Genomic DNA, 20,014 nt, shown 5'->3' with positions numbered 1-20,014 from the left:
GTAGTCTCATCTAACCTCAGTGGAAAAAGCTTGCTTGCATTTACTCTATCTATACCCCTCATAATTTTGTATACCTCAATCAAATCGCCTCTCATTCTCTTATGCTTGGTCTTCTCCGTGTTCAAACTTAGGTGGTTGTTCTCACGTCAGTCCGCCAGCCGCTCCACTTCCCCTCTGTACTCCGACTCATCATCATTATCGATGAGGCCAGCCATTGTTGTGCCATCCGCAAACTTTTTTTGAGCTGAATCTTGCAACAGAGCCATGTGTCAGCAGTGTGGAGAGCAGCGGGCTGAGCGCAAAGCCCTGGGGAGCACCTGTGCTGCCCACACGGACTGACTGTGGCCTTTCTGTTATGAAGTCCAGGATCCAGTTACAGAGGGAGGTGTTGAGACCCAACGAGGACAGTTTCCCCACCAGCTTCTGCATTATGATGGTGTTAAAGGTCAAAGTGAAGTCTACGAACCGGAGCCTGGCATATGAGACCCCATTTTCCAGGTGGGACAGAACAGAGTGGAGGCATCATCAGTGGATCGATTTGAGCCATAGGTGAACTGGAAAGGGTCCAAGCCATGAAACGACACATTTCATTTATATTTCAATGTACATGTGGCAAAAAGAGCTCATTTCAATCAGCCTCAATGCACAGTTTGAAAGCCTCCATCAGTCAGTGCTCAAGTTAAAATGTTTTTCTAATGCCAATGGAACTTGTGCTGCAGCATTGGCTAAAGATTGAAAGATTAGCTTCATACGTTACACGTACGTTGAAACATACAGTGAAATGCGTCATCTGCTTCAACGACCACCATAGTCCAAGAATGCACTGTGGGCAGCTCGAAAGTGCTACCTTACTTCCAGTACCAACTTACTAACCCACAGGTGTTTGGAATGTGGGAGGAAACCAGAGCACCCAGAGGAAACCCACACAACCACTGGGAGAAGGTACAAACTCCTTCCAGACAGCGGTGGGAACTGAACCCTGATTGCTGGCACTGTAAAGTGTTACACTAACTGCCGTGCTACTGTGCTGCCCCTTCCAGCTATCAGTTTCAATGAAGTAGTGGTGGGTAAAGCCCTGGGAAAATTAGGGCTGATTCGAGTGTTTAAATGTGAGAGAAAGACCGCTCGCTCCCTGTTCAGCAGTCCGTTGCTCAGACTGAGCTCTCCTCAGCACGGCCACATGGTGGGGCTGGCCTGCTTTGTTCTGCTCTGGCCCTGACCCTTCTCGTGGAGAGCCAAATGCCAAGTGGTCATCAGGCAGCGGTCGGGTCAGGTTTCTATAGCAGGACTGAATCTAAACGCAAGGGACAGCTTTTCCAACTCGGGAACTGAAGGGCACCAACACCTCGGAGGGGTTAATTTCACTCAGAGGAAAGGACTGACAGAGGGAGGGAACACAGACTTTCACCCTAAAGGGGCCTCAAACTCTGGCTCTGACCACAACGCAGCAGAGGGCACGGTGACATTTCAAATCATCTGTAAACAGACACTCCAGCAGAGCGGCATGGGAGCTAGCCTGCTGCCTTAGAACTGAGAGTCCCAGGCTCGATCCTGATCTTAGGCACTGTCTGTGTGCAAATTCTGCAATCCCCTCATGACCACACATCAGGGGTTTTCCCCGGATGACTCGGGCTTTCCTCTCATATCCCCAAGATGTGCTGGCTTGGTTAATTACCTGCTACAAATGACTACCTAGGGGCAGATAACAGAAATAAAAGGGGTAGCTGATGGACATATGAGTGAATTAAGTTGCAGGGCTACAACGAAATTATCCAGGCTTTGTGGAAAAACTGATGGAATTGCCCAACAGCGAACATCCCAGGCCCGAGAGCATATCGAAGTATCAGGGCCCGGGTCCGAGAATGAGGAATGAACCAAGATTTGGCCAATTTAACGCCAGGCCAGATTGAAAAGGTCAGAGTGTCGGGCTGGCAGCACAGGGCAGCCCAGGGCTCAGCTCACTGCTCAGCGAGGTTTACTTCTCTTCGTGATGAACTGAAGCTGTGGTCTGCAACTAATGGGCTCCTGGATTGTTTGCGACTGGCTTCGTGACTGTAAACTCACATTTGTAAACTTTAGTCCTGAATGCTATTTGCTTGGTTTTTATTGTTTGCATGATTTGTTCTTTATTTTGCACGTTGGGGGGTTTGACAGTCTTTTTCAATGGGTTCTATTGGGCCTCTTTATGTCGTGGCTGCTGTAAGGAGGTGAACCTCAAGTATGTATACTATATATGCATATAGTATACATATTTTGATAATAAATGTACTTTCAATCATCAATCTAGAGTCCATGGCACTCAGGGACTAAAGCTATACAATTTTTCTTTGAAACTCTTATGGTTTTCTGCTAGAATAATTATAATAATGAACTAGAATAAAAGGGGGCACGGTAGCATAGTGGCTAGCACAACACTTTACAGTACCAGCAGTCTGGGTTCAGTTCCCACTGCTGTCTGTAAGGAGTTTGCACGTTCTGCCTGTGACCACGTGGGTTTCCTCCTGGTGCCCCTGTTTCAGTCCACAGTCCAAAGACTTATCAGCTGGTAGGTTAATCAGTCACGGTAAATTGTCCCATAATTAGGCTAGGATTAAATCAGGGGTTTCTGGGTGGCGTGGCTCAAAGGGCCTACTCTGTGCTGTATCCCAATGAAATAAACAAAAACTAAAAGTTCCATATGTGCTGTGGACTGTGTTTTGTACTGTGGTCCCAGAGGAACGCTGTTTCACTTGGCTGTGTTCATGTATATGGTTAAATGACAAATAAACGTGAACGGAGTGGCTTTCTTCTGTGTTGCACAAAGTATATGATGCAAGAAGGGCACATACATTAAAAACCGTGCACACCATGTCTATACAAAAGTAAATGATGTTTGCTGAAACTTTCTTGAATAGGAAATAGGAATCTCCTCCCTTCCAATGTAATAAAGGACTTTAGCCTTCTTCATCACGCACAATGTTTTTTATAATATGATAACAATCAACAGTAACATTTCACATGGTTGACCCCCTCCCCCCCATTACAGGAAGGGTTGCACTCCTAGAAAATAGACTCTACCGTGATTTCCATCAAGAAAGCACGATAACTTTTCTGATGTTGTGTTTACTTTTCTACCCCCACACTATTTCTGTGACAGCAGATTTTATTCCACGTCACGGCTTCTGAGTGAAACACAAATTGGAAAAAAGCACATTGTGATTTATTTCTCCCACTCCCGTGCACAGATTTCATGGGAGCCATCTGAACAGCACCAATGAATGGACCAGCTACTTTGGTTTTCATTTCTTACTAAAGCAATTGCACAATTGCCACTGAACTGAAAGAGAAATGCGGAACAAGATTGATATACACATTAAATGAAAATTTAAACCCAGATTTTCCAACCAGAATTATGCAGACATAGACTGTTTGAAAAACTGGGCTGCATTTGAAAAAGTCAAATCTCTGAAACTTTGACTAAGTTGTCTACGAATGGTTTAAATTCTGCACGGGGCAACCCTCAGTTTCAGGGATATAGACACAAAATACACTAGCAATACCTCCTGTGCCTAATAAAGTGGCCCTGAGTGTACGTCCGTAGACTTCTGCTGCTTTAGTCCGCTAATTCAAGATTCAACATGTTATGCACTCAGAGATGCTTTTCTGCACACCACTGTTGTAGCAGGTGGTTATTTGACTTATTGTCATCTTCTGGTTAGCTTGAACCAGTCTGGCTATTCTCCTCTCAACAAGGCTTTTTATCCTATTAAACTGACCCTCAACTGATTTTTTTTTTTGTTTCTCATGTTTTTCCTCTGTAAACGCTAGCGGCTGTCGTGTGTGAAAAACCTAAAGAGAGCAGCAATTTCTAAGATACTCAAACCACCCCATCTAGCACCAACAACCATTCCACAAAATTACTTCCGAATTCTGATGTTTGGTCTGAACAACAACTGAACCTCTTCACCATAGCTGCATGCTTTTATGCATAGAATTGCTGTCACATGATTGGCTGATTAGATAATAAACAGGCACACCCAATATAGTGGCCACTAAGGGGAAGAATGTGTTGAAAAACCCAGTCCTTTAGTATTAAATCACTTAGTCTAAAATGGTCATAAAGGTATTTGAGCACAACCTGTGAGAAGCCAGTTTAAAGCAGCACATAGTGAAATGTAGCAGCTAAAACAGCTCTGAACATTTTAATCCCAATTCCAGAGCAATTTAGCAGTTGCCTTGGTGGGGCAACAAGCAAGGTGCTGCAGGAAATCTGTTGTTCAGAGAGCTGATGTTTCAGGTGCAGATCCTTCTTCTGGACTGATTCTGGCACCTGCAGCCTCTTGTGTCCCAGGATGACTTATAGGGGATAGCCTGCATTCTAATTTAGCCCAGCTAGTGATTCTGACAATGCCAATGCTTCCTGCACAATCCTACCCACATGGAAAATGGGCACTGAGTGAAGGAGAAGCCCAGCAATGGATGCAGCTACAAAAAAAAACAAAACCACAAGTTACCGCAATGAAGAGACACAGGCAGTGAAAATGGCACGGCTTGTTTTTATTCACTGACAGGAGCTGAGTTTGCCGGCAAAACCGGCGTTCTTTCCCGGAAAATGTGGAGGCATGCCAGCTTCTTGAACAGCTGCAAGGCAAGGCATCTGTGTTAATGTAACACCTTTAATACAAGTGGAAACTCTGGCGAGGGTTTGGAGGAGATTTGCCAGGATGCTACCCGAACTAGAGAGCGTGCCTTATGAAGTGGTAGGGCTTTTCTCTCTGGAGTAAAGGAAGATGCGAGGTGACGATAGAGGGGTACAGGATAAGAGGCATAGATTGAGTGGATAGCTAGGCACATTTTACCAGTGCAAAGGTGGCTAATATGTGGGGGCATAATCTTAAGGTGATTGAAGGGAAGTAGAGAGGTCAGAGGTAAGTTTTTTGTTTTTACAAAAGGGGTCGACCGGGTTGATGGTAGAGGCAGATACATTACGGGCATTTTAGAAACTCTGAGATAAGGACACAAGACCATAAAACTTGGGACAGAATTAGGCCATTCAGCCCATTGAATCCACTCTGCCATTCCATCATGGCTGATTTACTATCCCTCTCAACCCCATTCTCCTGTCTTCTCCCCATAACCTCTGACACCCTTACTAATCACTATCAACCTCCAATTTTAATATACCCAATGAACAGGCCTCCACAACCATGTGTGGCAATGAATTTGACAGATTCACGACCCTATGTCAAAAGAAATTCCTCTTCATCTGTTCTGAATGGGCATCCCCCTATTCTGAGGCTGTGCCCTCTGGCGCTAGACTCTCCCACACTGAGGAAATATCCTCTCCACATCCACTCTGTCTAGGCCTTTCAATATTCGCTAGGTTTCAAAGAGATCCCACCCCATTCTTCCAAACTCCAGTGAGTACAGCCTGAGAGTCACAAATGCTCCTCATATGTTAACACTTTTATTCCTGGAATTATTCTTGTGAACCATCCTTTGGACCTTCTCCAATCCCTGCACATTTTTAATTTAAGTGCAATCGTGAAGAATAGCCAGATCAGAAATGCTGATCAAGTCGACTAGTTCCCAAGGAGAACTCTGATAGGCCAATCAGACGGTTCACCACTGCTCAGCGATAGAACATAAAAAAATCGTATGTACAATTAAGAAACATTAAAAAATAGTAGAAACACTGGAGTCACGATGATCATGACGAAGTCTGCTGGAGAGAGACATTTATACACTTGCTGTCCTCCATAATTCAGAGAAATTGACGGATAAGGTTACAGGGTGACAAAACGTGACAGGAGCACTTGGAACTAAAACTAATCCCTACCGGGAGAAAACAGCACCTGATCCTTCCGCACTGTTCTCCAGCAGTTTAAGGACTATGTCCAACCAGAACATAACTCACAAGTGCTCTTGAAAGTCAGGTATTAACCCTACCTGCCAACAACCAAGCATTGCCATCCTGGTTGCAGATGTTTCCAACCACAGCATCTGGAAGGCTGTTCCAAATTCTGATAGCACAGTGAAGGAAGCTTCTATCCAGTGTGTAGGTTCTCGCATCAGGCATAGAAACAGCATGAGCAGGCATCGATAAACTTGATCGTGTGGTGTGCTGTCTCTCATAAGATGAAGGCATCTTTAAAATAAGGGGGCTAAAACTGCTCACAAGTGTGGTCTGACCAATGCCTTACAAAGCCTCAGTATTACATTGTTGCTTTTATATTCTAGCCCTCTCAAAATGAATACTAACATTGCATTTGCGTTCCTCACCAACTCAACCTACAATTTAACCATCAGCGAATCCTGCATGATGACCCTTTGCACCTCTGACTTTTCAATTGTCTCCCCATTTAGAAAATAGTCTACATCTTTATTCCTTCTGTGAAAGTACATGACCATACACTTCCCTACACTATATTCTATTTGCTGCTTCTTTGCCCATTCTCCCAACCTCAATCCTTCTGCAGACTCACTGCTTCCTCAACACTGCCTGTCCCTCGTATTGTCCCCAGTCTTGGCCACAAAGCCATCAATTCCATCATCCAAATCACTGGGATACAGTATAACGTGAAAAGAGGCACCAACTTCTGTGGAACACCACTAGTCACCAGCAACCAACCAGAAAAGGCCCTCTTTATTCCCACTTCTTGCCTTCTGCCAGTCTGCCAAAATTCTACCTATGCTGGTATCTTCCCAGTAATACCATGGGCTCTTCACCTCGTTAAGCAGCCTCATTTGTGGCATCTTGTCAAAGGTCTTATGAAAATTCAAGTAAACAACATCTACTGACTCTCTTCTGTCTATGGTGTATGTTAGTTCCTCAAAGAACTCCAGAAGATGTGGCAGGCACAATTTTCCCTGAAGGAAACATGCTGACTATGGCCTATTTTATCATGTACCCCCAAGTAACCTGAAACATCATCCTAAATAATGGATTCCAACATCTTCCCAACCATTGAAGTAAAGCTAACTGGCCTATATTTTCCTTTCTTCAGCCTCCCTCACTTCTTAAAGAATAGAGTGACATTTGCAGTTTTCCTGTCCTCCGCACCCATTCCAGAATCTAATGATTCCTGAGCGATCATTACTAGTGCCTCAACAATCTCTTCGGCCACCTCTTTCAGAACCATGGGGTGTAGTCCATCTGGTCCAGGGGACACATCTAACTTCAGACCTTTCAGCTTCCTAAGCACCTTCTCCTTAGTAATAGCAACTATTCTGCCCCCTGACACTCTCCAATCTCTAGCAAACTGCTGGTGTCTTCCACAGTGAGAGCTGATGCAAAATACATTAAGTTTGTCCGCCATCTGTCCCCCATTACTAACTCTCCAGCATCATTTTTCCAGCAGTCCAATATCCACTTTTACTCTTTACATGTCTGAAAAATATTTTTGCTATCCTTTTACTGAAATAGACATTCAATGGAGAGTATCCCTGTGGCTGTTCCTCTTTGTTTGGATGCAGTATGCTACCACCCAAACTGGACCCCCTACAATTCGCCTACTGACACAACTGATCGACAGATGATGCAACAGTCACTGCTCTAAATACCATCCTTACACATCTGAAGAAGGAGGATGCTAATGTGAGAATGATGTTCTTGGACTACAGTTCAGCATTCAACATCATAATTCCCTCTAGGCACAACCAGAAGCTCAGAGACCTTGGCCTTCACCCTGACTTGTGTAGCTGGATCCTGGACTTCCTGTCAGATCGCCGGCAGGTTGTAAGAGTGGGCTCCCTCACCTCCATCCCTCTGACTCTCAACACAGGTGCCCCTCAGGGCTGTGAACTAAGTCCCCTCCTTTACTCCCTGTATACCCATGACTGCGTCACCACCCTCAGCTCTAATCTGCTAATTAAGTTTGCCGACGACACATTGATTGGCCTAATCGCAAACAATAACGAGGTAGCCTACAGGGAAGAAGTTGTCTCTCTGACACAGTGGTGTCAAGAAAACAACCTCTCCCTCAATGTTGCAAAAACAAAGGAGCTGGTTGTGGATTACAGGAGGAATGGAGACGGGCTAACCTCTATTGACATCAATGGATCTGGGGTTGAGAGGGTAAACAGCTTTAAGTTCCTCAGCATCCACATCAACGAGGACCTTATGTGGTCTGTGCACACCAGCTGTGTGGTGCAAAAGGCACAACAGCACCTCTTTCACCTCAGACGGTTGAGGAAGTTTGGTATGGGCCCCCATATCCTATGAACTTTCTACAGGGGCACAATTGAGAGCATCCTGACTGGCTACATCACTGCCTGATATGGGAACTGTACCTGCCTTAATTGCAGGGCTCTGCAGAGAGTTGTGTGGACAGCCCAGTGCATCTGTAGATGTGAACTTCCCATGATTCAGGACATTTACAAAGACAGGTGTGATAAAAGGGCCCGAAGGATCACTGAGGACCCGAGTCACCCCAACCACAATCTATTCCAGCTGCTACCATCCAGGAAACTGTACCGCAGCATAAAAGCCAGGAGCAACAGGCTCCGGGACAGCTTCTTCCACCAGGCCATCAGACTGATTAACTCACACTGATTTGAGTGTATTTCTTTGTACATTGACTGTTCTATTTATTATAAATTATTATAAATTACTATGATTACACATCGCACATTTAGACAGACAGAATGTAAAAATTTTTGCTCCTCACGTATGTGAAGGATGTAAGAAATAAAGTTGATTCAATTCATTAATAAGTATACCGCCTTGGATACTTTTGGTGGGGGAGCAACCTGCCGGGTGGGGTGGGGGAATGGCAGTGACCGGGTCTGAGGCACCGAGTCTGGGTTCTGTGGCTCAGAAGGGAAGTGGGGAGGCCTTGCTGAGAAGAGGAATGCAGTGGTGATATAGGAACAGACAGAAGATCGCAAGAGACAGTTGGATGGTACTTTGTAGGTCATAGAAAAATGAAGTGCTATGTTGGAGGGAAGGGTTAAATTGGTTGTAGGTTACAACATCGTAGGCAGAAGAGCCTGTATTATGTTGTACTGTTCTACGTTCTATAATGAATGATGTACAAACCCATCCTAACAGGGCAGTAAACAGCATTCTATATCTATGGTCATATAAAGGCCAGATTTCTTCCCTGAAGGGTACTGGGGAGTTAGCAGGACTTTTACTGAGAGATCATTTAGCAGTGTCTCCTGTTTGTACGCTCAGCTTTCCAGATTTCTCGATGAGTTGTGTAACCACAGCACATTCAGCTGTGCCCACTGTATGAATCATCTCGCTGACATTTCTCCATTCCCACTGCGTATAATTCCCCTTCCAGTCTTACATGCAACTTTCACCAAACCAGCTCAGAAAATTTCCCAGTGAAAGAAACAAGACCAAAGCATCCAGCTTGTGTTTCACTGGGACTGGGACCATTTAGTCACAGATCTTATCCCAGCCTGGGTCAAAGGGCCAACTTCCAGCAAAGAACGACTGTCCTTAACATCAAGGCAGCACAGAAGCACAGTGGTTAGCGTAACGCTTTAGAACACCAGTGACTGGAAGATCAGGGTTCAATTCCCGCAAGGACCTTGTACATTCTCCCTGAGACTGAGGGGTCTCCTCTGGGTGCTCTGTCTTCCTCCCACATTCCAAAGACACGAGTTAGGGCGAGTAAGTTGTGGGGATGATAAGTTTTGCAGGAGGCATGATGACACTTGCAGGCTGCCCCCAGCACATTTTCGGGCTGTGTCAGTTGTAGATGGAAATAACACATTTCACTGTATGTTTCGCCGCACATGTGATAAAGCTAATCTTAAAAGTCAGCATTGGAACAACAGTGGCATCATGGAGCTCGGGTGAAAGTGAAGCCAATACACATCACGGGGAGAAAACTAACAGCTGGAGTCACACCACAGGCACAGGGACATGGCTGTTACCGTTCAAGGTCAATCATCCCACTCCATTGCAGGAGTTTACTGAAGCAACATCCTGGACCAGACAAACTTCAGCTGCTTCATCGACGATCCTCCTTTCCGTCCTAAGGTCAGAAGTTGGGATGTGTACTGTTAAGTGCACAATGTTCAGTTCCAATTAAAGGTTCATGACCATGCTTGCAGCAACACTTGGCCAACACCAATCTACTGCTCTGCCCATGCGGGTCGGTGTTTTAGCATTGAGACTATCGCACGTCAGCAACCTAGTATAGAGTTGGCTTATTCCACAACCCAGAGCCATCAGCAACCTGAAACTGTGGAAATGCAGGCGTCAAAGTATCAAAACTGCTGATCACTCTAGAGGGGGCTCAAAAAGCACAGTTTTCTAAACGGCACACGCTCTATCGACCAGCAGATTACATCTCAACAGTGGCCATCAACCTGCCCATTTCACTGTGTTAAGGGAAGACAGGCATCAAATTCTGCCATTTTCGGTTCTCTTTCATTTTCTAAGGACTACGTCTCAGCACTGAGCAGTGCTGGGGAAGCAGCTGAATACATCACATATTGGTTCAGCTAAGCACTGGTTTGTCATAGTGTGGCTGTGTGTTGGGAAGGGTGGTGGGGGTGAGGGCGTGGGGGGGGGGGGGGGGGGGAAGAGAAATCTGCAGTAAAACATCCTGCACTTCACGGTTCCACAGCTTAGATACTGTGAATGATTTATCATCTGGCTGCTCTTTGTGTCAGGGTAGCACAACCGCAAACAAGCTGCAATGTCAAGGGGTAAACACCAAACCTGGAAAAATCAAAGTGTCACTTCCATCTCGGGTGAGTGACAATTTTATCAGCGTGCCAAACAACTGGCCTCCTGCTCTTGATTCAGTTCTTGACCACAAGTACACAGTCCAATCCAAATAAAAGCTTGTTTCCCTCTTGCAGATCAAAGTCACAATTAGAATCTGCATTAGGTTTATTATCACTAACATATGTGTTGACATTTGGGTTTTTTTTGGTAGTAGTACAGCGCAAGATTAAAAAAAAAAATCCTACCCAGTTAAAATAAGAAAAAACTCCGCCACGGATAGTCCCAAATCTAGCTACGGAAGGGGGAGGGTTGGTCATGGAGCCAGCAGACCCATCCCGTAAAAACCCAGAGCATAGAAATGGCAACAGAAGCTCCAAAGACCTTTTCCCCGGGAGAGCAAGGACTTAAGATGGGCTACATCTGGGGACAACTTGAGAGACTGGTCCAGGATAGCGGACTCCAGCTAGCTGCTGTCAGTAGGGTTGATTGACTTAAGTAAAATAAGAAATAAAATAAGTAAATAGTGGAAAAGAGAAATAGTGAGGTAGTGTTCATGAACCATTCGGAAACCTGATGGCAAAGCTGTTGGTTAAATATCGAGTGTGCCTCTTCCTCCTTGGCGGCAGCAATAAGAAGGGGGCATGCCTGGAAGGTGAGGGTCCGTCATGATCAATGCCTCTCTCTTTCAGAACCACTTTTTGAAGATGTCCTCAATGTTGGGATAGTTTGTGCCCACTATGGAGCTGGCTGAGTCACAAGCTGGAGTAGCTGCTTTTGATCCTGTGCATTGGAGCCCCAAAATCGGGCAGTGAAGCAACCGGTGAGAACGCTCTTCACAGTACATCTGTAGAGATATGCTTGAGTCTTTCCTCCTCCAACTCCTCATGAAGTAGAGCCACCGATGAAGTCGTGACCACCACTGAACAAGCCAGTTAACCCATCAGATCAAGAAACTGATGCTAGAAAATTAGCCACTAGTGAGAGGGTTAAATACCAAGTCTGAGAAGTTAGCAGCTTAGAAATTTAACAAAATGAAGTCAGTTGGGATTTTATTCTCTTCCTGGGAAGAGAGCATAAACAGATCCCAGTAAACTTCCAGCCAATTCCTGAAAAACGTGAGAGGCAGATTACCAGCTTCTGTGTGACAAATGCCTCTATAAAGGAACGTGCAAAGCTGGTTCCTTACTTCAATCATTTGTATACAGCATATTTTAAAAGTCACTGTGGAATTGTTTATTAATAACCTAAATCATAGATTCTGCAAATACTGGCTGGCATTGCTCTGCAAGCACATTGGAGATGGGCCAAATGGCCTGTTTCTGTACTATACTTTTCCATGACCATGACTTCTCAAACGCTGAGCACCATCTGCCCCTTGTGAAAGAGGGATACAGTATGAAAGAGGTAAAAGGGCCCAATTCATCCATACAGAGCAAGTTGCTTACCTGAGCTCGTCCCTTTTGTCTGTGTTTGGTGCATATCCCTCTAAACCAGGGGTTCCCAACCTGGGGTCCATGGACCCCTTGCTTAATGGTATTGGTCCGTGGCTTAAAGGTTGGGAAACCCTGGCCTAAACCTTTTCTATTCACAGACCCATTTAAATGTCTTTTGAATCTAATTGTACCCACTTCCACAACTTCCTCTGACAGCCTCTACCCTCTGTGAGGAAAAACCTGCCCCATGGTGTCCCCTTTGAACCATCTCCAAGGTCAGCACATCCTTTCCTGGCCTGCTGAGTTCCTCCAGCATTTTGTGTGTGTTGCAAAGGGCATTAAGTACTTGCACAAGGAATTCTTTCAAGCCTCAAATTTCTGCGACACCAGGTATTGATTTAAATTTTAGCAACTGTGATCGATGCGAGGTCGGAGTTAATACTGGATTTGAGGAGAAAAGAATTATACAGGCTTGTTTTTAGTAGGTCTATAGGGTAGTTTCAACTCTGCCCCTAAAGTGCATTAATAGGAGCTGCAACATTACAGTGACACTGCATCTCTTATAGTGAACATACAATGCCACCATAATGCACTGCTTTGTGGCCAATGTCAAGAGCCACAAGCTTTCATTGTGAACACAATGAAATCATTGCTGGTTAAGAACATGACAGTGACTGCTCTCTGAAAAACAATTGGGATCTTCAGACAGTCAGTGGTTTAAATATTTTGGAGAAGATTCTTCCCAGCCACAAATGAGCACTGTTTGAAATACATGTCAATGCCTAATACTCAAAATACATGTAACTGAATGATACTTGATAATTGAATTGAAAGCTTTATCATGATTCTTTCGATACCACACAACTCTAAATCAGAAAGTTGTGAGCCCCCATATCAAAAAAATTGAGTTCATAATCAATGTAAATCAACAAGGCTATAAATTATTTTATTCAGTAAGATAATAACCCATTTTTAATAATACGCTGAATTCATGGCATTTTTGAAAGAAAGGTAGGCCAAGAAATCCCAGTGTCTTTCCTAAAATTCTATTTCCCTCAAAAAAAAAATCAAAAATACCAGACTGACCAGACTTTCAACCCGGGGATATTAACTAAACAAGTCAAGTCAAGTCACTTTTATTATAATTTCGTCCATAATTGCTGGTCAGTACATAGTAAAAATGAGACGTTTTTCAGGACCATGGTGTTACATGACACAGTACAAAAACTAGACTGAATTACGTAACAAAAAAACAACACAGAGAAAGCTACACTAGACTACAGACCTACATAGCACTGCATAAAGTGCACAGCAACAGTGCAGGCATTACAATAAATAATAAACAGGACAATAGGGCAAGGTGTCAGTCCAGGCTTCGGGTACTGAGGAGTCTGATAGCTTGGGGGAAGAAACTGTTGCATAGTCTGGTCGTGAGTGAGAGCCCGAATGTTTCGGAGCCTTTTCCCAGACGGCAGGAGGGAGAAGAGATTGTATGGGGGTGCATGGGGTCGTTCATAGTGCCTTCATAAAGATTTTCAATAGCTATTACTTTAGTGTAAAACATGAGGACAACTGACAATGTCCTCATGTACCATATACTGTATGGACCATACACACTCAGTGGCACTTTATTAGGGTCAGGAGAGGAACTCAGTGTGGTCTTCTTCTGTTGGAGCCCATCCACTTCAAGGTTCGATGTGCTTACATTCAGAGATGTTCTGACTGTTTTAACACGTGGTTATTTGAATTACTGTCACCTTCCTGTCAGCCTGAACCAGTCGTGGCATTCTCCTCCAACCTCTCCCATTAACAAGGACTTTTCACCCACAGAATTGCTTCTCACTGGACATTTATTTTGTGTTTTTGCCCCATTCTCGGTAAACTCTAGAGATTGTTGTGTGTGAATATCCCTAGAGATCAGCAGTTTCTGAGATACTCAAACCGCCTAATCTAGCACCAACCACGGTCAAAGGCACTTTGACCACATTCCTTTCCCATGCTGATGTTTAATCTGAAGACCTACTCAACCTCTTGCTGCCATATGATGGGCTGATTAGATATTTGTAATCTAATAAAGTGGCCACTGAATGTATAACCAGTACCTGTGGTTTACAAAATGCCCGAGGTATGAGATTTCACTTGCGTTAAATGATCAGTCATACCCCCATTTCTAGAGTGTATAAAGTACATTTATGCAGTGATTTGAACAAAGACCAGAAGGTTCAGACAGTTATGAGTGCGGCAGACATGCAGAAGAAAGTACTCACCAGCCTGGTATTAACAACAGGAAATAGCAATGCCAGTAACGCTCCATTTAACATGTGCATCTGCAACCTGCCAAGAGTAATGAACAGAAAACAAACCGTTTTTTTTTGTCAATTACCGACATAAGTTATAGCAATTATTCTGCTAAATCAGAAAGGTGTCAGTTAAGTCCAGAGACAGAGAAGCAGTTTCAGTGACAGGTTACTATCGATGCAATGCTCCTCAGACAGGATGAAGAGGTCAATACTCCCCAATGCCATTAGGCTTTACAATTCTACCGCCAGGACTTAAGAACTTTTTAAAAGCTATTATTAATGCTCTTTGAGATGGTGATTTAGATGCATATCATATTTTTTTACTGAGTTAAGTATTGTATGTAATTAGTTTTGCTACAACAAGTGTATGGGACATTGGAAAAAAAGTTGAATTTCCCCATGGGGATGAATAAAGTATCTATCTATCTATCTAAGTCCAGCACTACTGAGTTTTAGACCATAAGATATAGGAGCAGAAGTAGGCTATACAGCCCATCGAGTCTGCTCTGCCATTCAAACATGGGCTGATCCAATTCTTCCACTCCCCTGCCTTCTCCCCATACCCTTTGATGTCCTGGCTAATCAAGAGCCTATCTCTGCCTTAACTGCACCCAATGACTTGGCCTCCACAGCCGCTCGTGGAAACAAATTTCACAGATTTAAAACCCTCTGACTAAAATAATTTCTTCGTATCTCTGTTCTAGATGGTCGTCCTTCAATCCTGAAGTCATGCCCTCTTGTCCTAGACTCCACTACCATGGAAAATCACTTTGCCATATCTAATCTGTTCAGGCCTCTTAACATTTGGAATGTTTCTATGAGATCCCCTCTCATTCTTCTGAACTCCAGGGAATACAGCCCAAGAGTTGCCAGATATTCCTTATACGGTAACCCTTTCATTCCTGGAATCATTCTCATGAATCCTCTCTGAACCCTCTCCGATGTCAGTATATCCTTTCTAAAATAAGGAGCCCAAAACTACACACAATACTCCAAGTGTGGTCTCACGAATTCCTTATAGAGCCTCAACATCACATCCCTGCTCTTATATTCTATACCTCCAGAAATGAATGCCAACATTGCATTCACCTTCTTCACCACCGACTCAACCTGGAGGTTAACCTTTAGGGTATCCTGCATAAGGACTCCCAAGTCCCTTTGCATTTCTGCAATACTAATTAGTTAATATGGTATTTGACCTGTCTTCTGCACCAGAAATGTAATTCAGCCACCCATTATAATTCCACTTCCCATTCCCATTCAGACACATCTATCCAAGGCTTCTTCCCCTGAGGCAACACTTAGGTTGGAGGAACAACACCTTATATTCCATTTTGGTATCCTCCAACCTGATGGCATGAACATCGATTTCTCAAACTTCCAGTAATGCCTCCCTCTCCTTCACCATTTTCCATTCTTTTTTTCTCTCTCACCTTATCTCCTTGCCCACCCATCGCCTCCCTCTGGTGCTCCTCCCCCCTCTTCTTTCTTCCATGGCCTTCTGTCTCTTTCACCAATTTACTTCTCAGCTCTTTATTCCATCCCCTCCCCCCTTCAGGTTTCACCTATCACCTTATGTTTCTCTCTCTCCCCTTCTCCCCACTTTTTAATTCTACTCCTCAGCTTTCTCCCCTCCAGTCCTGCCAAAGGGTTTCGGCCCGAAATGTCGACTGTGCTCTATTCCTAGATGCCGAGCTCCCCCAGCATTTTGTGTGCGTTTTTCAGCAAATCTTGGCTGGACATCCACCATTAACTCACCACTTTCTTGAATTTACTGAGCTTCTTTTACTACCTTTCAACTCTAAATAAGAAAGATGCAAATTCAAGCTTCCATTTCAAAGGATTTGAGCTCAGAACCGAAGCAAATCAACAAGGTGCTTTAAGTGACTGTCCTCCCAGTAAGGTAATGACCCACTGTTAGTAATATGCTGAATTCATGGTATTTTTGAAAGAAAGATGGGCAGAGAAATCTCCAGTGCTTTTCCTAAAATTCCACTTCAATCAAAAAAATCACAATGCCAAATTGACCAGGCTTTCAATCTGGTGATATTCACTGAACAATTCCAACAGCAAGTCTGTTCAAGTCACAGACTAGTTTGATGGAGAAATGGAAATGTATTTAAGTGCTTGTATTTAAGTCCGCAATTCCACCTTGATCGCGTAACACTCTTGATTAGCTGCTATTCACATTTCAAAAAAAGCTTGTTCAAGGGATGAGGATGTCATTGGTAAAGCCAGCATTTATTTCTTAGCCCTAATTGTTGCCCCCATGCCTGCATTCCTACCCCACTCCCGCCCATAGAGCTGTACTATTTCTTGGTTGGATTCAAAATCATTACCAGATCAATAGTCCAGATCTCTGGTTGGTCGGGATGAACACGAACACACACACACACACACACACACACACACACACACACACACACACACACACACACACACACACACACACACACACACACACACACACACACACACACACACACACACACACACACACACACACACACACACACACACACAATGCTGGAGGAACTCTCTTCAGGCCAGGTAGTATCTATGGAGGAAAGTGATCAGTCTCCGTTTCGTGCCAAGACCTGATACTGAATTCATACCACTTTCTTTTCAACCTTTCAGGTGTTACATATCATAGCCCTACAATCTACTTTATTAAAGGTGCTTACCCTGTTCATTTTTGCCCAAATGTCAGGAATCCCCCTTTTGGCAATGCAATCAGCTTATTCTTTTTAGCAACTAGCAAAAAATATAATTGTAGTTAACAGGTTTTTGCATGTCCAATGCTCCAGAAAATGATGGCTAATTCTTCTTCATAGCAACCTCCAAATTTGCTGCATTTGCTTTCCTTGTGGAAGTCACGACATCACAAACTTTATGACAGCACGAGCTCAAGCTTGAGTACAGTTTCATTTAATAGCACCCAAGTACAACAACTATGAGGAGTGATTGATAAGTTTGTGGCCTAAGATAGCAGGAGATGAGTTATACAGCTCTCATTACATGCGCATGCAGTTCAACTCTGAGTGATTATGCAGAAAGTCTGAAGTTAATAACACATCTCTTCTACCTTAGGCCACAAACTTATCAATCACCCCTGATGAGTTATTAACTTCAAACTTTCTGCATAATCACTCAAAGAGTTGAACTGCATGTGCATGTAATGAGAGCTGTATAACTCATCCCCTCCTATCTTAAGCCACAAACTTATCAATCACTCCTGCTGTGGTCACTTTCTGGAGGTCCAAGATCCGTACGCTCCACGACCGTTGGACTAAGTGTGTAAATGTAGGAGGGAACTATGATGAAAAATAAATATGCTAGGTTTTCTAAAATTGACTCCTTCTAACTTCGGCCACAAACTTATCAATCACCCTTCGTACATCATTATTCGGGAAAGCCAAATAACCGGTCTTGGTATTATTGGTCAAACTCAGATGGACAAAGGCTCTGAAATATTACAAGGGGCACGTTCTCAACTCCATCCATCTCCCCACCTACTAGAAGTTTGGTATAAATATACATTCAGAGGCCACTTTATTCAGTACACCTGCTCACCAATACAAATATCTAATCAGCCAGTCACATGGCTGCAACTCAATGCATAAAAGCATGCCGACATGGTCAAGCGGTTCAGACCAAACATCAGCATGGGGACGGACAGTGATCTAAGTGACTTACACTGTGGAATGATTGTTGGTGCCAGACAGGGTGGTTTCAGTACCTCAGAAACTGCTGATCTACTGGGATTTTTTTTTAAGGGAAACAGTCTCTCGAATTTACAGAGGATGGTGTGAAAAACAAAAAAAAAATCCAACGAGCAGCAGTTCTGTGGGTGAAAATGCCTTGTTAATGAGAATGGTCCGAGATGAATAGTCAGAGTGGTTCAAGCTGACAATAACTCAAATAACCACACACTGTAACTGTCACAAACAAGAGAAAATCTGCAGATGCTGTAAGTCCAAGCAACATGCACAAAAATGCTGGAGGAAGTCAGCAGGCCAGACAGCATCTATGGAGAAGTGTAAACAGTCGATGTTTCAGGCCGAGACCCTGCGTCAGGACTGGAGAGAAAGATGAGAAGTCAGTGTAAGAAGGTGGGGGGACGGGATGAAAAATACAAGGTAGTAGGTGATAGGTGAGGGGTGAAGTAGAGAGCTGGGAAGTTGATTGGTGAAAGAGATAAAGGGCTGGAGAAGGGGGAATCTGATAGGAGAGGACAGGAGGCCTGATGGCATGAACATGGCATGATTTCTCAAACTTCTGGTAATGGACCTCTCCCTCTCCTTTACCATTCTCTCATCTCTACCCTTCTCTCATCTTCTCTCCTTACTTGCCACCACCTTCCTCTGGTGCTCCTTCCCCTTCCCTTTCTTCCTTCGCCTTCTGCCCTCTCCCATCAGACTCCCCCTCCTCCAGCCCTGCATCTCATTCACCAATTGAGTTCCCAGCTCTTTATTCATCCCTCCCCTTCCCAGTTCTGCCTATCACTTACCAACTTGTATTTCTTCCTCCCCTCTCCCCACCTTCTTACTCTAACGTCTCATCTTTTCTCCCTCCAGTCCTGACGCAGGGTATCGGCCCAAAATGCCTATTGTTTACTCTTTTCCACAGATGTTGCCTGGCCTGCTGAGTTCCTCCAGCATTTTTCTGTGGGTTGCATTGCAACTGCGGTTTGCAAAAGAGTATCTCTGAATGCACAACACATTGAACCATGAAGTGGATGGACTGCAGCAGCAGAAGGCACATGGACATATACTCTGTGTCCACTTTATCAGGTAGAGGAGGTACCTAATAAAATGGCCACTGAGTGTATGCAAAGACATCGCAGGCAACACTGGCAGCATGAATTAGTTATATATGGATTTTCTATTTAGAGTTGTTCTGCTGTCAATGCATGGGCAAAGCATTAATGATGGAAGGTCACATTAGAAATAAACATGCCCTACAACGTTAACAATCAACCCTGTGTGCTCACTTTTACAGTTCAGACCTTTAGAAAAATAATTAGAACTTTAAAATGACAACTTCTTCAAAAATGTATGCAATTCTGTTCAGCTAGGTATGAGGCAGCAGAGAAATAGCCTTCTCCCAAATGCTGGGTTTTAACAGATATAACTCAGGAAATCTAATAACTCAACTGAGTTCTATCAGCTACGTTTCTATCATTTCTACTGATCAGCTCTTCTGAAGTGTTGGATTGGAGTATAGAATGGTTATTTTTCTTGTACCTTAATTTTAGTATGCCTGCTTGCATTTTCACATAATCACTAACATGAATGTAGTTCTTCAGTGATTTTCCAGTAATTAGAGTACAGTTGCTTCTGTATTTTACGAGAAGCTCCTTAGTTTTCTGAGGCAGGTATCATAACACTTGAACCTGACTGTTTTATAGGTTATTGTTATCACTGAAAATTTTTGTTATCTCTAGTCTGTGGCAACCAAGGCTACTTTTTTCTTTTCTTTGTTCTCTTGACACTTGCTTTTCTTCTTTGTTCTTATAATATGTAATAAAATGATCATGAGCAATAAGTTTTATGCCTCATTCTTCACTTCCAAAAATCCCAGCATCACGATCCAACAGAAGTGATGCA

General features: G+C 43.8%; 1 protein-coding gene across 1 annotated transcript in view; it reads right to left on the bottom strand.

Moving 5' to 3' along the window:
* The window catches only part of LOC140734249 (transmembrane protein 164-like), a 152,289-nt gene that overhangs the window by 71,127 nt on the left and 61,148 nt on the right, over nt 1-20,014 (bottom strand). The window contains exon 3 of the mRNA XM_073057961.1: nt 14,373-14,439. Within this exon, the coding sequence (XP_072914062.1) occupies nt 14,373-14,439 (67 nt within the window). The remainder of the gene's footprint in view (nt 1-14,372; nt 14,440-20,014) is intronic.

The sequence above is a fragment of the Hemitrygon akajei genome, chromosome 10 (assembly GCF_048418815.1).
Source record: "Hemitrygon akajei chromosome 10, sHemAka1.3, whole genome shotgun sequence".
NCBI lineage: Eukaryota > Metazoa > Chordata > Chondrichthyes > Myliobatiformes > Dasyatidae > Hemitrygon > Hemitrygon akajei.
The sequence above is the reverse complement of the archived record's forward strand: the minus strand, read 5'-3'. Positions and strand labels throughout refer to the sequence as shown.